The sequence below is a fragment of the Halichoeres trimaculatus genome, unplaced genomic scaffold (assembly GCF_033239565.1).
Source record: "Halichoeres trimaculatus isolate MK-OKI-2021-1 unplaced genomic scaffold, fHalTri1.1 fHalTri1_scaffold_1, whole genome shotgun sequence".
Classification (NCBI taxonomy): domain Eukaryota; kingdom Metazoa; phylum Chordata; class Actinopteri; order Labriformes; family Labridae; genus Halichoeres; species Halichoeres trimaculatus.
The window spans coordinates 16,147,113-16,163,532 of NW_027437179.1; the positions used below are offsets into that span (position 1 = coordinate 16,147,113).

A 16,420-nucleotide genomic window follows, 5' to 3' on the forward strand; every position below is an offset into this window, starting at 1 on the left:
TTATGGACAGCCATTCCATGTTACAACATGAAGGTATGCAGACACACATATACACCCATGAAAAGTGGTTTGAATCAGTCCTATGTTTAAAAGGCAGGCAGTTACAGCAGAGAAATAACAGTTAATTACAAAAACACCTTTTAATTGCTATAAACAGCAACATTTCACTCATTTTTAACATGAATCATTAGAATATACTTAAGGATAGTTAATACTATTTACACTCTGAATTTATTTACATGGGCAAAGCCTGAGACAGAACAAAACAGATTCATCAGTATTCTCATAGCGCCCCGTATTTAAACAATTCTCAGAGCAGGGGTTTGTGGTAGCTTCACAACATTTTTTTTTAGAGAGGCTATGTACAGTTATCACATCTGAAACCTGCTTATTTTTACAAGTCCTGAGCCAGAGAACAAACAGAAGAGACCACAATTCTAATTTAAAGACTTAGAATTGTTAGAAGAGACAGTTGCATCAGTTGAATTACCAACTTCTCACATTACTATTACAAAATGAGAGGACAACACTCCTGTCAGGCTTCACTTGAAATATTCACCAAGGCTACTGTCTTAGAAAATCACCCGCATCTACTGCTAAATGTATCTGAACATCCACACAGCTTGTGCTTTAAAATGATGGCTCTGTGTTTAAAAAGTAGTGATGATGCGGCTTCATGTGATATAAAATGTCATTTTGGAGGCCATCCATTGGTACAACAGCTCAAACAGCACAAGCAAGCTTATCAATGAGACACAAATACAAAAGTTGCTGTACTTCTCTTATTTTCAACTTTTTTGTCCATGATAGACAAAGGCTGTACTTTTTCATTCATAATCACACACCCACACAACACAAACACTCGAATAAAACTTCAGATTTGAAAAGCAAAGCTCCAAACACTACTGATTTTACTTCAGTTGTGTAAGGGAGAACTTGGTAAGTAAATATTGTGAGATTTTCACTTTCCACAGCTTGTTATCTTTGTGAGCTGTAACACTACGTATTTGGTAAGAAATGAAAAAAAAGTCTGTTTTCACATGCAGCAGTTAGAAAATACAGTCATGACTTTAGCCACTGGACTTAACTTTAAAAAGAAATACAGTGGTGTGTATTTATCTTTCAGTATGAGAGCAAGTGAGAACAAGTTGCCAAAGTCCAAGCTGTGTTCACACTCTTTGTTTTGTAAGAGGTGTGATACACCACCTCAGGATGTTCCAGTGTGGTCTGAACAGAAACAGTGTTTATGCATGATTGTAAAAGCGTTACTAGAAAAGCCAGGGGTTGGGGTTCTGGCCCACGAGCTGAGCTCTGGGGTCCACAGTGTCTACACAACCCCTTCAATAAAACTAGTGTCCAAGTGAACAATAAGCATTCTCAGGAAGGACATCTCCTTGCGTGTGTTCTCAAAGATAATGCGTGGGTCGTCAGACTGGCATCGTAGGCAGTTGGGGGCCATCACCATGGCAAGGTTGTTCACGTCCATCTTGGTAATTGCCACATTGGATGGCTGAGCAAATACCTTAACATAATCAGGACAGAGGAAGAGAGAGAAAGCAATGAGCACGGCTGTGTGTACAGACTGACCTTTGACCCACAGTGAGTCATAGATGAGTCATGTTGAGTTATCAAAGAGATGAACATGTTGAAACTTTCTTGGTAATGATCAAAGAGATAACATGATGATCTGAAGCTACATTAAATCTGTTTTAATAAACTATTTCTCTTATGTTTTTATTAGTAATATATCATTTAAAGCTATACCGATTCAATGTAGAAATTAATGAATCATTAAATCTGCTCAATATGAATAAGTAAAAATTTCAGAGCTTTATAAACCAAGACAGTGTGTGGCTGTTTGTTTCATTGGTAAAATGACCTTTATGCTCAGAGGGAAATACAACAAAAAGTCAGAGTTTTCACATTTAAGTCATAATGATGTTGAATTCAGGACCTTTGTAGGTGTAAATTTCTTAACACTGTGTTTGAGTGGCTAATAAATCTGTGTCACTGGTTACCTGCAGAAAGTGGATGAAATAGCAGAGCACCAGCCTGTTGAGCTCTGGCAGAGACTGAACCACAGCGATGGCAGCAACTGGGTCGTCACAGTTATTGACACACTGCCTGTAGAAGTTCATGGGGATGAGAGGTTCTTCCAGCTCCCGATACCACAGCTTCATCAGTGAGGCTGAATGAGAATCACATTATGTTTGTTTTTAGAGATTCAGACTCAGCGTAAACATGCAGAACCCCAATAACTCGTAATGTACTGATTTAAATTACACACGTCCTTACCAGGAACATTGGGGTCTGATAGATTCTCAGGGATCCTCCACTGGTCTACTTGGAGCTTCAGTGCATTCACCTCATCAATGTCTCCTGGCACTCTGGAGTAATAAAACAAAGCACACCAGTTACATTAAGCAGCCACAAGAGGGACCCATTACTCTGTCTTTACAGATTCAACATGCCCTATGGCATATCAATTACTCATGCACACTCAATTGGCTTCAAATGTGGCCCGGTGACTGAAAATAATATGTTCTTTGTTTGCAGACTTCTTAATAAAAAATAAAAAACAGATTATTGTAACTATGTCCTCAGGAAAGTCCCTGAGCTTGGCTGAAGTTTCACAGGGAGAGTCGAGTAAAGTTTCCCTGACCAAAGGGAACACTTCTCTAAACAAACATGGATGCTACAGAATTAAATCTGCAGGAAAAACCCAAACACACAGTTGTGAAGCTCCATGTGCTTGTAAGCTTAAGCAGTAATGTAAACACATATTGTGAAGCACCAAATTAAACAGTGCTGGTCTCAGGAGTAAAGCAGGGCTGTGTTTGTTCTGCTGTCTGTTGTGTGTACTGAACACAGGGAAGGCCTACTTTTGAATACAGGGATACAGGAGACCACACACGTATGTTTTTACTAACTTTTCATACAATACAGAAAAACACACACACACAGCACATAATATCCCCTTATATTTTCAAGTGCTCCACCTTTCTCAAACTGCTCAAGTTGTGGCATGTAACCTTCAGTGTTGGGACTACTTTACCTGAAGATGCCCTCCGTCTGAGCCCCGCCCAGAGCAAGAACATACTGGGAAAGCTGAACCTGCACCCAGGGCAGTTTCCTGTCTGGGAAGAGCTCACTTTGCCTCTCCATCACCTCCTCTAAGGAGCTGCCAAACAAGGAGGGAGTGACGATGGCCCGCCTGCTGTGGTCGATCTCCTCCAAGGTGGGCTTACGAAGACCCTGGAGGGGTGAGAGGCGAGGAGAGGAGAATGATTTATCACCGTGGTACGTTAGAGACTATGATACTAATCATGGTTGTGTCTGCAGCTGTGATACTGTCTGAGTCTGTGTTTATGTCTCTACCTGTGACTGACTTCACTATGCCTGTAATTATGTCTCTCTGTGTGACAGTATCTTGGATGACTCAAATGTGAATCATGACTTTCAAACCAACACTATTTTTATCATGTGAGAGTGACATATGTTTCATACTAAGTACAGGCAACTTCTTGCCTCTTCTTTTAGCTTACCTTTTTGCCCCCAGTGATGGCCACCTTCTGTAGTTTCCGATGGCAGAACTTAGCATATGTGCTAATAGGCAGACCTGAGGTAAACAGAAATGTAGGATTTAACAACAATGAAACCAAACTCTTCAGGAGACAAGAAGAACAAACTTGCGACCAACCCAAGCAGAAAACCTTGAGCATCAGTCATCACTGAACAGTCAAAATAATAAATTATTCAAATTCTTTCCCACAAACATGAAAAAAGAGCTGTTTTTCCCACAGATGTCAAACAGTGTAAAGAGAAGCAGGCTGTGGTAATTGGAGAGACATGTTGACGGTGTGAATCTGGCATATGGGGATTAGTGCAGGCCCAGCTAAACTGTCAAGCTGCGGGAAGATTTACTGCTGTTGAACAAAAGCTTAAGAGACAGGATACAGCCCACACATCCAACGTTCAGGTGATTCATCAGCATACACAGACATGAAGGTACAGAATGAGAAACACAGAAGCTCCCTGTCCCCTGCCTGCTACTGTAGAGCTCAGATATACTTCACAGGCGAGCTGCATCAGGGGTTTGGTTTTAAGGATAGGATGTACTCAAAGAGACACATGCTGCAGGTGAACCAGCCCCATCTCCTCCCAAAGGATTAAAAATATGTTTGCCTTTATTTCTATAAAACCAAAAGAACAAAACCATTGAGTGCTGGGTCTTCATGCTCAGTCATTACAAAAAAATCCTCCCTTTCTATCATTGATGTGGTAACTCTGGTTTACTCTGAAACACAGAGCTCTTGTGGGATCTTTTCCCTTTCCCAGAACTTCCACCGTATCAGCTGGCTGAACCAGGACCAGATTAAAAACCCAAAGATGGGATTTAAAAAAGCAACAAACACTTTGTAGCATGATCCTTATAGTCAAAGCTCCCAGATTTATGGTAAACAGGTGACTCCCATGGAAGCTCACAACTGCTGACCAAGTTTGACTATAATTATGTCTAATTAGAGAGATCATACCAATAATTTGCCCTTGATCTCAGCAAAGACATCTATTTTTCCCAGGACTCCCAACATCAAGGCTTTGCACACATTCAGGGAAGAGTAAGCACACAGAGCGCCTGTGCTACAGTACGAGGCGGTTCAGACGTGACTGGTGGTCTATATTTACAGCAAGCTGGATGACATGAAAACAACAACCAGGCAACCAAAGCCCGAGAGGAATACGAGCTCATTAGAAGCATGAGCGTACTGTACCAGACTGAGAACATAATGACACCTGTCTGCATGGCTAAACTTGACATTAAAAACACACAGAGGGGGTGGAGACAACTTAAGTCTCGTCTTGGTTATTGTTTACGAGACACAGCAAACAGACTCAAACAATCCTGGGCCTCGTGCCAGAAGAAGTCCATTTTTTAAAGCCCAGATCAGGACAGTTCTCAGATAACGTGAGGCCTCCACTTCCCACCTGTGACTCCTACTTCAACACACATGTTCGACTTCTTCCATCCATCAAAGCAAACAGCAGCTCTCTGGTTGCTGTTCTGGTACATGCATAACTTTTTTTCCCTTGTTGCTTTCATCAGGAGCCCACTCTCCAAAGATCTCCAGAGTGAGTCAAGAAGGTTTAAAAGGCTTGCTCACTGACCTCTTAGTCAGAGTTTTGTGCACATAAAGCACAGAGCTTGACTCATTGAAGTACAATGCTGAGGCCACTGCTGTGGTGTCTGCTGTCAGATGTTTGGGTTACTGTTTTCCTGACATCATTTGAAGAGCTGGCAGTGTAGGAGCACTAATGAGGCCACGCGCCAATGAGGTGTCCCCCTAAAAGGGCTGTCTGACATGCTAGTGGTGAGAGACCCTAATGTGAGTCACAGGGAGGTCCATTGTATCCGTACAGAACATTCTCATATTCCCATCCTACATATTTTTTTCCCTCTCCACTCTCTGTGAATCCCATTCATTGTGTCTGGAAGGACATCAGCGTGTTTTCATCTGACGAACACAGCTCTGAGTTTTCCATCCCACTCAGCGTGGTCACTCTACAAGGAGCAATATGTGAGATTTGTACTGGCGTGTGCTGGTTTGAAACTCTAGACTTTAAGTAGAAAAACATCTCTTGAACTTCCTCTCTGTGGAACAGATTAGCCCCTTCAAGTGCTGAGGATCCAGAAGTCTTGTAGCGGCGTTCTGGACTAAAAAGCAATAAATGAAGAAGACACGTACCTTCTTCCTCGTCTGTGTTTTGTTTCCGCTTCTTTCTGGACTTTGAAGTCTTCTTTAGCTTTAGATCCTGCTGTTCCAGTATGAACTGAGTTACTGTGGGGAAAAAGATAGCTGTGGTCAAATATCTGATGGTCATTTGATAGGCACAAGGCCAACAGCCAGGCCTCCATCATCTTTTTTTTTATAAAGGTCAAAGTGGCCAAACTTAATTGAACATTGAACGAGAGAATGGGAATGAAAAGAAATACAAAACTATCTAAGCAAAGGTAAATATCTGGCTAACAGACAACACAGGGAGGTGCAGAAGAAAGAAAGGTGACCCACCCTGTTGCTCAGTCTGAGACTCACATTTCTTGTCGCTGGTTGGCTCCGTGTGTCTCTGGATGTAGCCCTCCAGGTAGCAGCGGAATTTGGGAGAAGGGGCAAAGAAGGCCAAGCTGACCGCCATCAGCTCCCAACCTGCCGCCAAGCTCCTGGGGGTGGCATTGCCAGTGGTCTGCCTCACCAGCTGTATGTACAGCTCGTCCCGCAGTCCGGGCATATCCCAGCACTTGGTGACGATGAGCAGGGCGGAGTGACGGCGGTCCAGGCGTGACGGCCGGTCTCCCATGTAGGCCTGCACCAGTTTAAACATCTCACAGGCCTCCTTCCTCACAGCTCGGTTGCTGGTGACCAGCATTGGCTTCTTGATAGATCCACGGTTCCAAGACAACATGTTGGCGATGGAGACGCGCCGGCGGAATAGGCCTTGAGTGTGCATGTTGAGGTGCTTGCTGGCCCAGTCCTCCATGCCCATGGCAGGAGGCGGGGGCTGGCGTAGAGTGGCGTAAGAGAGCTGGTAGGAGGATCCCCGTGCTCGGTCTCCTGTCCCATCACCACCCTCTCTGTTTTCATGGCTAGCAGAGCGGTGTGGGCCCAGGGAAGCGGTCCGCCCATCCACCATGCCTTTCTTCCTGCTCTCCAGCTGAGCTTGCAGCTCGAGGGTGCCAGTCTGCAGGGAGATAAAAGACAGACATCAGATGATGAAAACAAATCATACGGAGCGGAGGCTGAAGGGGAAAGAGAAGCGGGTGAGACAGAGTGCAGCAGAGGTACAAACTGTGTGTGTGTGCAGCTGCAGAGTCCTCCCTGTGTCACACTTACAGCTGGGCTGCTTTCCGCCTACTGTGCTCTGCAGTGCTCGGGGGAGAGTTCTGCAATCTTAATACTGGTAAAGAACGGCAAGAAATCTCCTTGAATCCTCATGAACCCTGACCTCAGGAGCAAGCTACCAGATAGTGGCATAACAGTGTTAGAGCACGCCTCTTATTGCACCAAACTACCCCTCTCTGCAAGAATAACCTATGTTATCCAAAAAAACTCCCAGTGATCCCTGAGGTGAATTTTATGATTGTAAAGAGCTCCTCGCCTCCCTTAACGGAGAAAACCAGCAAACCAGATAAATAATGAGAGGAATCCAGGAACAACACCGAGCCTCAGCCAGAATCAGAACTCATAAGTACAAAAGGAACATCAAACTCAGTGACATGTCTTTTTAAGACACCCTGATGTGATATGGAGCTGATGAGGGCCAGGCAAGCTGGACTTTAGATTTTGGTTTCTCGGTCCAACAGAGCAGATCTGAGGTTCAGTTTTATGTTGAAGACACGTGTTTGACCAGAATCTGGGACATATGCTGAAGAAGTTATGCTTTCAGTTAATTACACCGTTGTACAGATCACTTTCAGATGCATGGGCTCAGCATGGTAAAGTACTCAAACTACAGATATAGACATAATAGTAGAATGGTGGAAAGTATACATCACATAAAATATAAAGTTAGTTTGAAGGAGTGGTTGGAGTTCAGCGCATCTCCTAAATAAGTCATTTCAAAGGGTTTTCAGAAAGAACAGAAAGCTGAAATACACAAGCTGCTCAAAGCAAGTCGTAATCTCTATGTGTGTGTGTGTGTGTGTGTGTGTATGTGATATAACAGCAGGCTTGAAAAACATTCCAGGACAGACTTAGGGGGCCCGCTCAGTCCTTCTTGGCTGTTGTCAAACATGCTAAAGCTACAGTGGTACCAATAAGCCTTGGTACCAGCTTGCCTCAACTTCCTCCTCGTCTCTCTGCCAAACAGCATATGGCCCTCAGTGGTCTTCCTTCCTGACCAGGGGGAACCATGTCCTGAATCTCTCTGGCCTGGCATGTGCCCCAGATGCCCAAACACGGAGCTGGCATGTGAGTATACATTACCTGCAGAGCCTGGCAGATGGACGTGGGTTAGAAGATGACAGGTAATGCTGGGACAAAAGCCATAACAGTCAGTGGACACCAGTCTGCCCACTGCTTAATGTCCATGGGACATTCAGACCCTCAAAATCTAAATGTAAGAGGCATTCCTCACAAAGTGGTAGGTGTTCTTTTCAAAGAGATGGATTACTTTCACTGTTTTCATCCCAGAGCTCCCTGTTGAATCCACCATTCATTAATATTGTTTCAGAGATGCAAGGACTGATTCTGAAAGCAACTCTAGGATGTATGGAGGTACAGGCAGTGCCTCTGTGCGCAGGGGGATTTGGAGATTAGGAGGCTCCACATGCTGCTTCTTATATAACTTGTTTCAGATGTCAGAAAGCTCTGTTATATTGGATCATGTGCACCTTTCGTAAGGACCTCTGACGTCAAGATCTGCATAACCATGATTCCCTGACACATGCTGTGTTTGAGTGTTCAGAGAAGTTTGAATACAAGCAAATCTGTTGTGTGGTGATCTAAACTTGGATGACCTTATGTGTTTCTTTAATATAAACAATCCATCCTTTGACAAACGCACAAGCTCAAAGCTGCCGTAACACACAGATGTCTTACTGAGACGTGTCAGTCTCATTTGACATGGTGAGACTGTGTTTATAACACATCTGACAGTGAGTCTGAGGAGACATGAGATTATGTAGAGACCAGACAAAGCCACATCTCAGTGAATCTGCTGTGAGAGACACCACACAGTAATCCTGTCTCACTCATGGTCTTAAAGATGAAATAATAATGTTAGATCAGCTGAGACAGTCTCAGAAAGTTCCTATTTTCTCATTACCTCCACCAAGGAGGTTATGTTTTTGGGAGAGTTTGTCTGTTTGTTTGTCTGTGAACAACATAACTCCAAAAGTAACAAATGGATCTTAATGAAATCTTCAGAAAATGTTCAAAATGGGATAAGGAAGAAGTGATTACATTTTGGAGGTGATCCAGATCACCGTCTGGATATAGGACTTTTTTACAGGATTCCTTATCATTATGAGATAGGGCTGTTTTCACCATATGTGTATATAACTCCATGATAAATGGTTGGATTGCTTTGCAAAACAATACAAGACAAGGTCACCATAATTTCTGACAGATGTTAAAGTATGATCCAGATCCTGACAATATTCTGAATACTAAGATCCTGAATATGAAATATGTACTGGGTCATCATAATTTTCAACACTGTCAGGTAACAAATTGTCGTACAAACCTGCAACTAAAACCAAATTGTAGCAGACAGTCTACTGAAAGGGAGTATAACATCAAAGTAGGACGAAAGTGTTGCAGACTAAATTCACACACATGGTCAGGTTTGGGTTTACCTGTGAGGGTGGTCCTGGGGTCTCTGGTGAGGACAGGCTGGCCTGGCTGTTCACAGTCATTTCCAAAGTGTCCACTTTTTCATAAGTCCTTTTCTGCCTGCCTGGTATCTCCAAAGGGGTCAGGACTGGGTTGCCATGGGTACCAGCCCTACTCAGTGAGCGGGGAGCACTGTTGATGTCCTCTCCTGATGCACACCTGCCTGTTGATCCCCCACCTCCTCCATACCACCTGAGTGAGTCCACAGGGGAGCGTGTCCGAGGGATGGCGACCCTCTCTCCCATCTCTGGGTCCAGTCCTGCTCTCACCTCCCTCATGGTGTTGGAGCGACTCACCACCTCCCTCATCTCAGCCATCAGTCTCTCATTTAGGGCGCACAGCTCCCCGCTGCTGCCCACAGACCCTGGTCTGCCTCCTGTTCCCCCACCGGCTCCCACCCTCCTCCTGCTCTTTCTCCGCAGACTTGGGGAGGGACCGGTAGAGTAACCAGAGTCTTGGTAGTTTGCTGTGGCCTGGGGGGTCGAGGAGGAGAAGTCCTGTGAGGCCTGGCTGCTCTGCCTGCTGTGCCGGGCCTCCATGGCACGCTGTACAGTGGCCTCAAGAGCACGCCAGCTTTGCTTCTTGTCCAGTGTGCTTGGACCAGGGGGCCCTGGCTCTCTGTCCCTTATCTGACCTCGAGTCTGGGGCAAAGAGTGGACCTGGGACTGTGGATGTGGCTGAGGCTGGGTCAAGATGGCATCTTGCCTGGAGGTAGGGGAAGCGGCACGTGTGGGTACAGGGGATCCTGAGGGGAGCCCTTGTTTGGGGTCCACGTTGACCATGTGCTTGATGCACTCCAGACCAGCTGGACTGTAGTCAGACGCTGAGGGGTTCCTCCTGTGTCTGGACCCTGGGTGGGCGGGACCAGGGTGCTGGAGGTGTCGGGGCTTTTGGAGGCTGTGAGTAGGTGTGAGGCGTGACAGAGGCTGTCCGTTGTACAGGTGAGCCCCCTCCACCTCCATGTCTATCGGGGGCTCATCATATATGGGACACTCTGTGACTGGTTCGTCGTAAATCGGGGCGGTGCATCCGTACTGAGGAGAGACCGGACGAGGTGTGCTGGTCTGTGACCTGTGCAGGAGCGGACTGGGATGACTGCCATCTGCTGTCACCAAACAGAAGCTGCCATTGCTGGCCTTTCTCAGGTGATGGGCCTGACGCGTGTCGGCTGCCATCTTGCCAGAGGGGGCGGTTTTATATCCCTGAGTAGAGCTCATGTGTCCTCCTTGGGTCTTGTTACCAGAAGGGTGCAGTGTGAAGGTGTTTGCTTTACTTTGAGCACTGTGCTGTAGGTGCTGCTGCTGGGAGGCTGGGCCTGGCTGGTTACGGCTCATGCTGTTCACCTTCACCAACATGGCTGCCTTAGACCCAGGAGCTGGCTGCCATCTGTGTGGATCCCTGCAAAAAGAAACACAAGCAGAAAGGATGAGATTTGAACATGACAAAGGGGATAAAGTATTTTTAAGTCTATAAAACGACCAAAAAGTCAACAGACAGTACAATGAAAACATCATCATACACACAATACACAGGCATGAAGCCACGCACCATTTTTCATCTCTTTTAAAAAAGCCACTGATGACAGGGCTGGGAAAATTATAAGCGATCCACAAATTCTTCTAAACATTTTGCTGACCTCCAACAACTTCACTCCATTTTTAGCCTGGCAGCTATAATGGCCTCCTTAAACCCGTGAGACAATAACTGCAGTGTGTATGGTGAAACCATGTACCTAAAAATATGATGTGAGTGAACGTAAACACATTCACACACAGCATTTTACAGTTTTTTCCCTAAATGTGGGACTCAGAGGTCTGGACGGTGGTTTTAAGTAAAGTTCTGGTGTATAAAATAAAAGTAGGTGTTTCTATCTCTGTGAAGCAGCTTTTGTTTGTGTCATTTATAAAAAAAAAAGGCCTCTGAAATGAACTCTTGGATAACAAACAGGAATAAAGAGGCTGATCTGAAGGATACAGCAGTGGTTCACAGGCGAGAAGAGCTTCACTTGGGTCTAAAGGTTAATTCTTTTCCCTTGGTTGAGCAGCTGGGCTAACTTCAAACCCAATGGCCCACTTCTAATCCCAGTAAAGTTAAACAATCTGCCATCAATCTGGTCACACTGCTCTGGTCTACTGCTCTCGCCTCATAATCTCCCCTCAGCAATCAGGACTCTTCAGCCCTAACCGATCAAAACCTGCCCTCTTTAACCAACGTGTGTGTCCAAAGCAGGAATTATGGCACATCCACGGATAAGTTCTCTCCTGGCCCGAGTCCGTTACATGTGACGCAGTACAGAACACACAGGCCTCGCAGACTCCCTCTGTAGATTAAGGTCAAACAGGTAAATAACTCTGACAGCAGGCAAAGGACACTTACCTTCCCTCACTCCAAACTCTACTTAACATTCAGTGGGTTAATTAATTAGATTAACGCCGATCACCTTCTGTACTTGTTAATCCAAACAAACACACAGATCACCGTAGAGTCCTCAGAGGCTTCTCTTTCGGAAAGTCTCAACCGAGAATTGGGCAGTAACAGCAGTAAGAGGACGCAGAGGCAGGAGGGAAGGAGGCGGAGTGACCCCCCCTCTCCACCCCACATCTCTCTGGAACAATGCTGAAACAATTCCCCTGAGGTCTCCAGCCAACGGCAAACTTCCGTTAGCCCTCTAAGCTACAGCTCAGCCTCCCTCCCTCTCCCTCTCATGACCCGGTGCCTCCACTCCACAGAGTGAGTCACACCACTCAGCAGTTTGAATGTAAACAGGCTCTCATCTTCAAACGGTCTTCGCCATCCAGGCAGGGACTATAAACAGCTGGATCACAGCCACTTGGCAGAGCACCAGGACTGGCTGCCACAACCACGGTTGCTGGGAACACTCCAAAGGCTCCCACCTCCCTGAAACCAATCAGGAGACTTTACGGCCTAAATAACACAAACACTCAGACAGACAGGCACGTGTGAAGACAAGAACATCTCGAGGAAGGGATTCACCTCAAACCACTACTCTTTGGTTGTTACAAGCAAGTGTGAGAGTGCAGCTGATAGGTGACAGCTGTAAACATGAGACGCCACTGTTTGTGCTCTTTGAAACAGTGTATGTTTTCTCACTCTGGTCTTGTCAAGCAGGAGTAGGTGATACAAGTGCTACAAAATCATTCCCACCTCCACAGCTGATCGTCGAGCACCGCGGCAGGACCAGCTCACACATGAAACATCAAGGCCTTTCCTTTAATGAGACGACGGCAGAACACAGCAGACCCCACACACACGAAACCACAATAATCAAATTCCCCCGCCATTATCCACAAACAAATCAAACGCGTATAAAACAATCTCTGAGGGTTCATGTGATGGCCATCTGTAAAACATGAATCTGTCCTCTGTGTTCTTGGTGGGTGGATGACGTACTTTATGACCCTGAGATAGTGGTGACCATTACTTCCTGTCTGTGGAGGTCCTCTAGAAGGTTTGAGGGAGGACTTCCCTACGTGCAACACAAACAGGAAATGCCTAATGTAATGTTCACACACTGTGGCCAGGGCGGAAGTATGGGCTAAATCTCAATTACAAGGAGCTTATACACAGCTTGAATACATTTTCACTACAAGCCATTTCTTTGTGGTAAAATTAGTTTGCTGAGAATGAGACCATTTTTCAGGGACTTCACTGAAACAGATTGACTCTCCTGACTGAGGTTTCCTGCTTAGTCCAGCTCACAGTGTTGGCAGAGAGGCATCCTGTCAGGTTTTGTCTCTGTTGTCTACCATTGTCCCCATCTGGCTTACCAAAGGTCTAGCATGTTCATCTCTTCCACTCTGGCACATTGTGCTGGACGCCAGTGGGGAGTTTGGTGTGATGATCACCGTGGTCACATGTGGGCTGGCAGCCAACTCCAACAACAAGGCTTTGCAGTGTCTTCGATCTCTATCCAAAGCCTCTAATCCCGTTACACAGCTATAACAACACTCGCATATCAGTTAACCCCAGGTCAACCAAATAAAGTATGATTACAAACTATGAGCCATAAGAGGGACAAAGTCAGCACAGTGGTGAGAAAATAGAAACAGGACCAGGAGGGGGAATGTGGTGGTGGTGGTGGGAGAGGCAGGGGGAGGTGAAGAAGAACAGGGCTGGGGAGACAACAGAGGAGGGTGTGAGCTTGTGTAAATGAGAAGGGGTGGGGATTAGTCGTGGGAGAGTGCAGCAAGGGAATGAGCGGGAAGGATGGCATTCCACAGGGCTCTTTCAGGGGCCTCTGTGGCAGTGTGTGGAGCCTCACACAATGCATGGCTGTGCCATCGTCACGGAAACGCCTCCCTAAACAGCAGCATTAGAGGGGAGAGAGGGAGAAACTGAACCTGAATGAGCCATCTTCCTCCTCTAGAGAGAGGACAGGAAACAGTCAGGCTCTTATGTAACTCTGAACAGGTCTGAACTTTATCCTTAACCACTCTGACGGTTGTTTAGTCAGGGGCTGTTTCCCAAAGCCAAGGTACCTTGCCTTGCCTTGGTCTGATGTGGGTGTGGAGTGGGCGTGGGCAGGCATCCACATCATCAGTCGCTGCCCAAGTGCTGTTCCAATGTTCATGTCCTCCGGAGGCATATGTCCTCCGTTTGGTTAGCATGTGGCTAATTGACCAAGGATACACAGGTGTATCCTTCGCTGCCTTGCCACGGCCATAAATACCCAACATGCAACACGTGAATCTACAAAAAAGGAAAAAAAATGGAAGGAAAAGACGCACCAGCGGAGGCGCGTGGTAAATTCCAAATTAAATGTAAGTAACAAAATATACCTCTGAAAATAACAACTTATACCATGTCCACCACTTAACTCTTTTGTGTGTCACTCACATAACTATATTTACTGAGAAGCTGCACCTGAAGAGTGTCAATGATGTGACAATAAAAAAGCAAAAAGTGTAGAAAAGTGGCAAGCTATAACAATATTTGTAGCATCTGAGCTCCTCCCAAAATGTGCCTTTGTAGGCTGTTCCATTAGCATCTCCTTTTGAGCAGAGGCAGGACACTTGCCTTGGATTGGAAGGAAGTGGCTTCGGAGGCACTGCCTTCAAAGGCAAGGCAAGGCAAGGTACCTTGGCTTTGGGAAACAGCCAGGGTGTGTTGAACAGTGGCCCACCTGTCAGGTGTGAATGGGAGCTGAGAGGTTTGGAATATGAGCAGCTTTTTTATCACAGAGTTTAAACTGAAAAAGGGCTAAGTCATTCTATGGTATGACCAATATGACAAAGACTACTGTCAAAATACAAACATTTTTCCCTACACTTTTTAATTGAAAAAGAAAGAAAAAAATAAACAATGGAAAAAAAGGAACAATGTGAAATTTTACTGACAGCCACGATCATACTACTGTGGATCTCTGTAGCTCACAGGTTTTTTTGCCAAAAAACACCCAGCATACTAACTTTTGCTAGTTTTGAGGAAGGCAAAGTACAAGTTATTGTACTGCCTCCATGTCTGTGCACATGAAACTTTTTTTTTTTATTGCAGCCTTTAGAGAAATCACAGATAAAGGAAGGTGCATATGAAACAACAAGCTTTTGTATCATTACTGTAATTGCAGCTATTTTCTAGTTAATATAATTTCTCAGATTTTTTAGTTATTTTATGTCCAATTATTTTTATATATGTATCTGTTTTTTATTTATTTTTTATTTTTTTTGTTATTATTATTATATTATTCACTTAGTTTATTATTATTATTATTGTTGTTGTTATAATTTATAATTTTACTTGTCTATTTTTTATTTTTAGTTTTTTTATTTTTATATGTTTTTTGCTTTTTTATGTTCTGATAATGACAAGATGTTTACAAAGTATATACACAAAAGTAAATGATACATGTATGTGCTGTGTCTTAAAATAAAAAAAAGTCTAAAAAAATGAAGTAAAAATAAAAATAAAAACAAATAAAAGTAAAAATAAAAATAAGTAAAAATTGCAGCCTTTGCGATTTGAAAATGGCATTCTATCATGCTGCAGTGTCAGTTTCAATTGGATTAATTGTACAGCCCTAAGATGAGAGGTCACAAACTCTTGAGTGTCTTTATCTGTCAGACACATCATCTCTGTCAATTATTCGACGAGCATAAAACACTAGACACCGCCAGATAAACTAAGGCTACAGCTGCTTCTTCAGACACAAAATCCTTCATTTAAAGCCAGGAGCTAGCATCAGAGCTCTTTAGTAATTCAGAGAAATGTTAGACAAAATGAAGTTAGAGGTCCGCTGGAATACGATGGGATAATCTGATTAGCATCAAATCAACTTAAAGGTCAGCAAACTTCAATTAGTCTCAGCAGCTCTCAGGGTCTCACTCTCACAAATACAGTCAAACACACCTTGTTGCTGTGGATATTACTGTGGGCAGGTCACCTCTATAACCAGCTAAATATAATACATGAGCTCTGCTGTCAGCAGATGTTTGGTCTCTCCTTTCTTTCCTGCCTGGAATAACCGTTGTTGGAAAAGTCATCAGCTGAGTCACTTTGGCGGATAGGGATATGGATTTGGATGTTCTTAAATATACCCCCTGGGAGTTATGGGGTCTGAAAAACAGAAGTTATTATTAACATTGGCTGGACAGGAAGAGGAAATGAGGTCGCACAGGCCAAACTTCTGCTAAGCAAACACCTCAGAAAACAAACCAATCAGATCCCTTGGATCCGTGTGAAGGAAGGAAGCTAACAAGACAAAGAAGATCCACTGAGGACAGCGTTGTGCCCATTCCACTCCATGGATGTTGATTTTTTTCCTCCCTTTTGAACAATAAGTCATGAAAGAACATCAAGCAAAAGCATAAAAAGACTTTTAGGGCTTGACAAAAAGCTGGTGGACCCCCACACCCTGTCAGACACCTCCTGAAAGCCAGCTGTCCCACAACAGCTGAAGTGACGCACCTCCCTCATCTGAGACAAGATGTCTACCACTTGAGCATGTCTTTGGCTCCCGCTGCCTGACCCTGAGAGCGGCGCTGGGCTGGGCACAAAAACAGCCTCTGGGATCA

General features: G+C 44.7%; 1 protein-coding gene across 4 annotated transcripts in view; it reads right to left on the reverse strand.

Moving 5' to 3' along the window:
• arhgap46a (Rho GTPase activating protein 46a) overlaps positions 1-16,420 on the reverse strand; it is a 34,059-nt gene continuing 17,639 nt past the window's right edge. For 2 of the 4 annotated variants that reach the window (XM_074669906.1, XM_074669923.1), the window contains exons 3-10: positions 9,353-10,787; positions 6,069-6,735; positions 5,745-5,837; positions 3,546-3,619; positions 3,056-3,255; positions 2,296-2,387; positions 2,019-2,188; positions 1-1,522 (exon numbers count right to left, since the gene is read on the reverse strand). In XM_074669906.1, coding sequence (XP_074526007.1) covers positions 1,328-1,522; positions 2,019-2,188; positions 2,296-2,387; positions 3,056-3,255; positions 3,546-3,619; positions 5,745-5,837; positions 6,069-6,735; positions 9,353-10,787 — 2,926 coding nt within the window. In that variant the 3' untranslated portion in view covers positions 1-1,327. Of the gene's footprint in view, positions 1,523-2,018; positions 2,189-2,295; positions 2,388-3,055; positions 3,256-3,545; positions 3,620-5,744; positions 5,838-6,068; positions 6,736-9,352; positions 10,788-11,765; positions 11,905-16,420 lie in introns of those variants that run through there. The other 2 variants (XM_074669932.1, XM_074669914.1) reach the window with 2 other exon arrangements.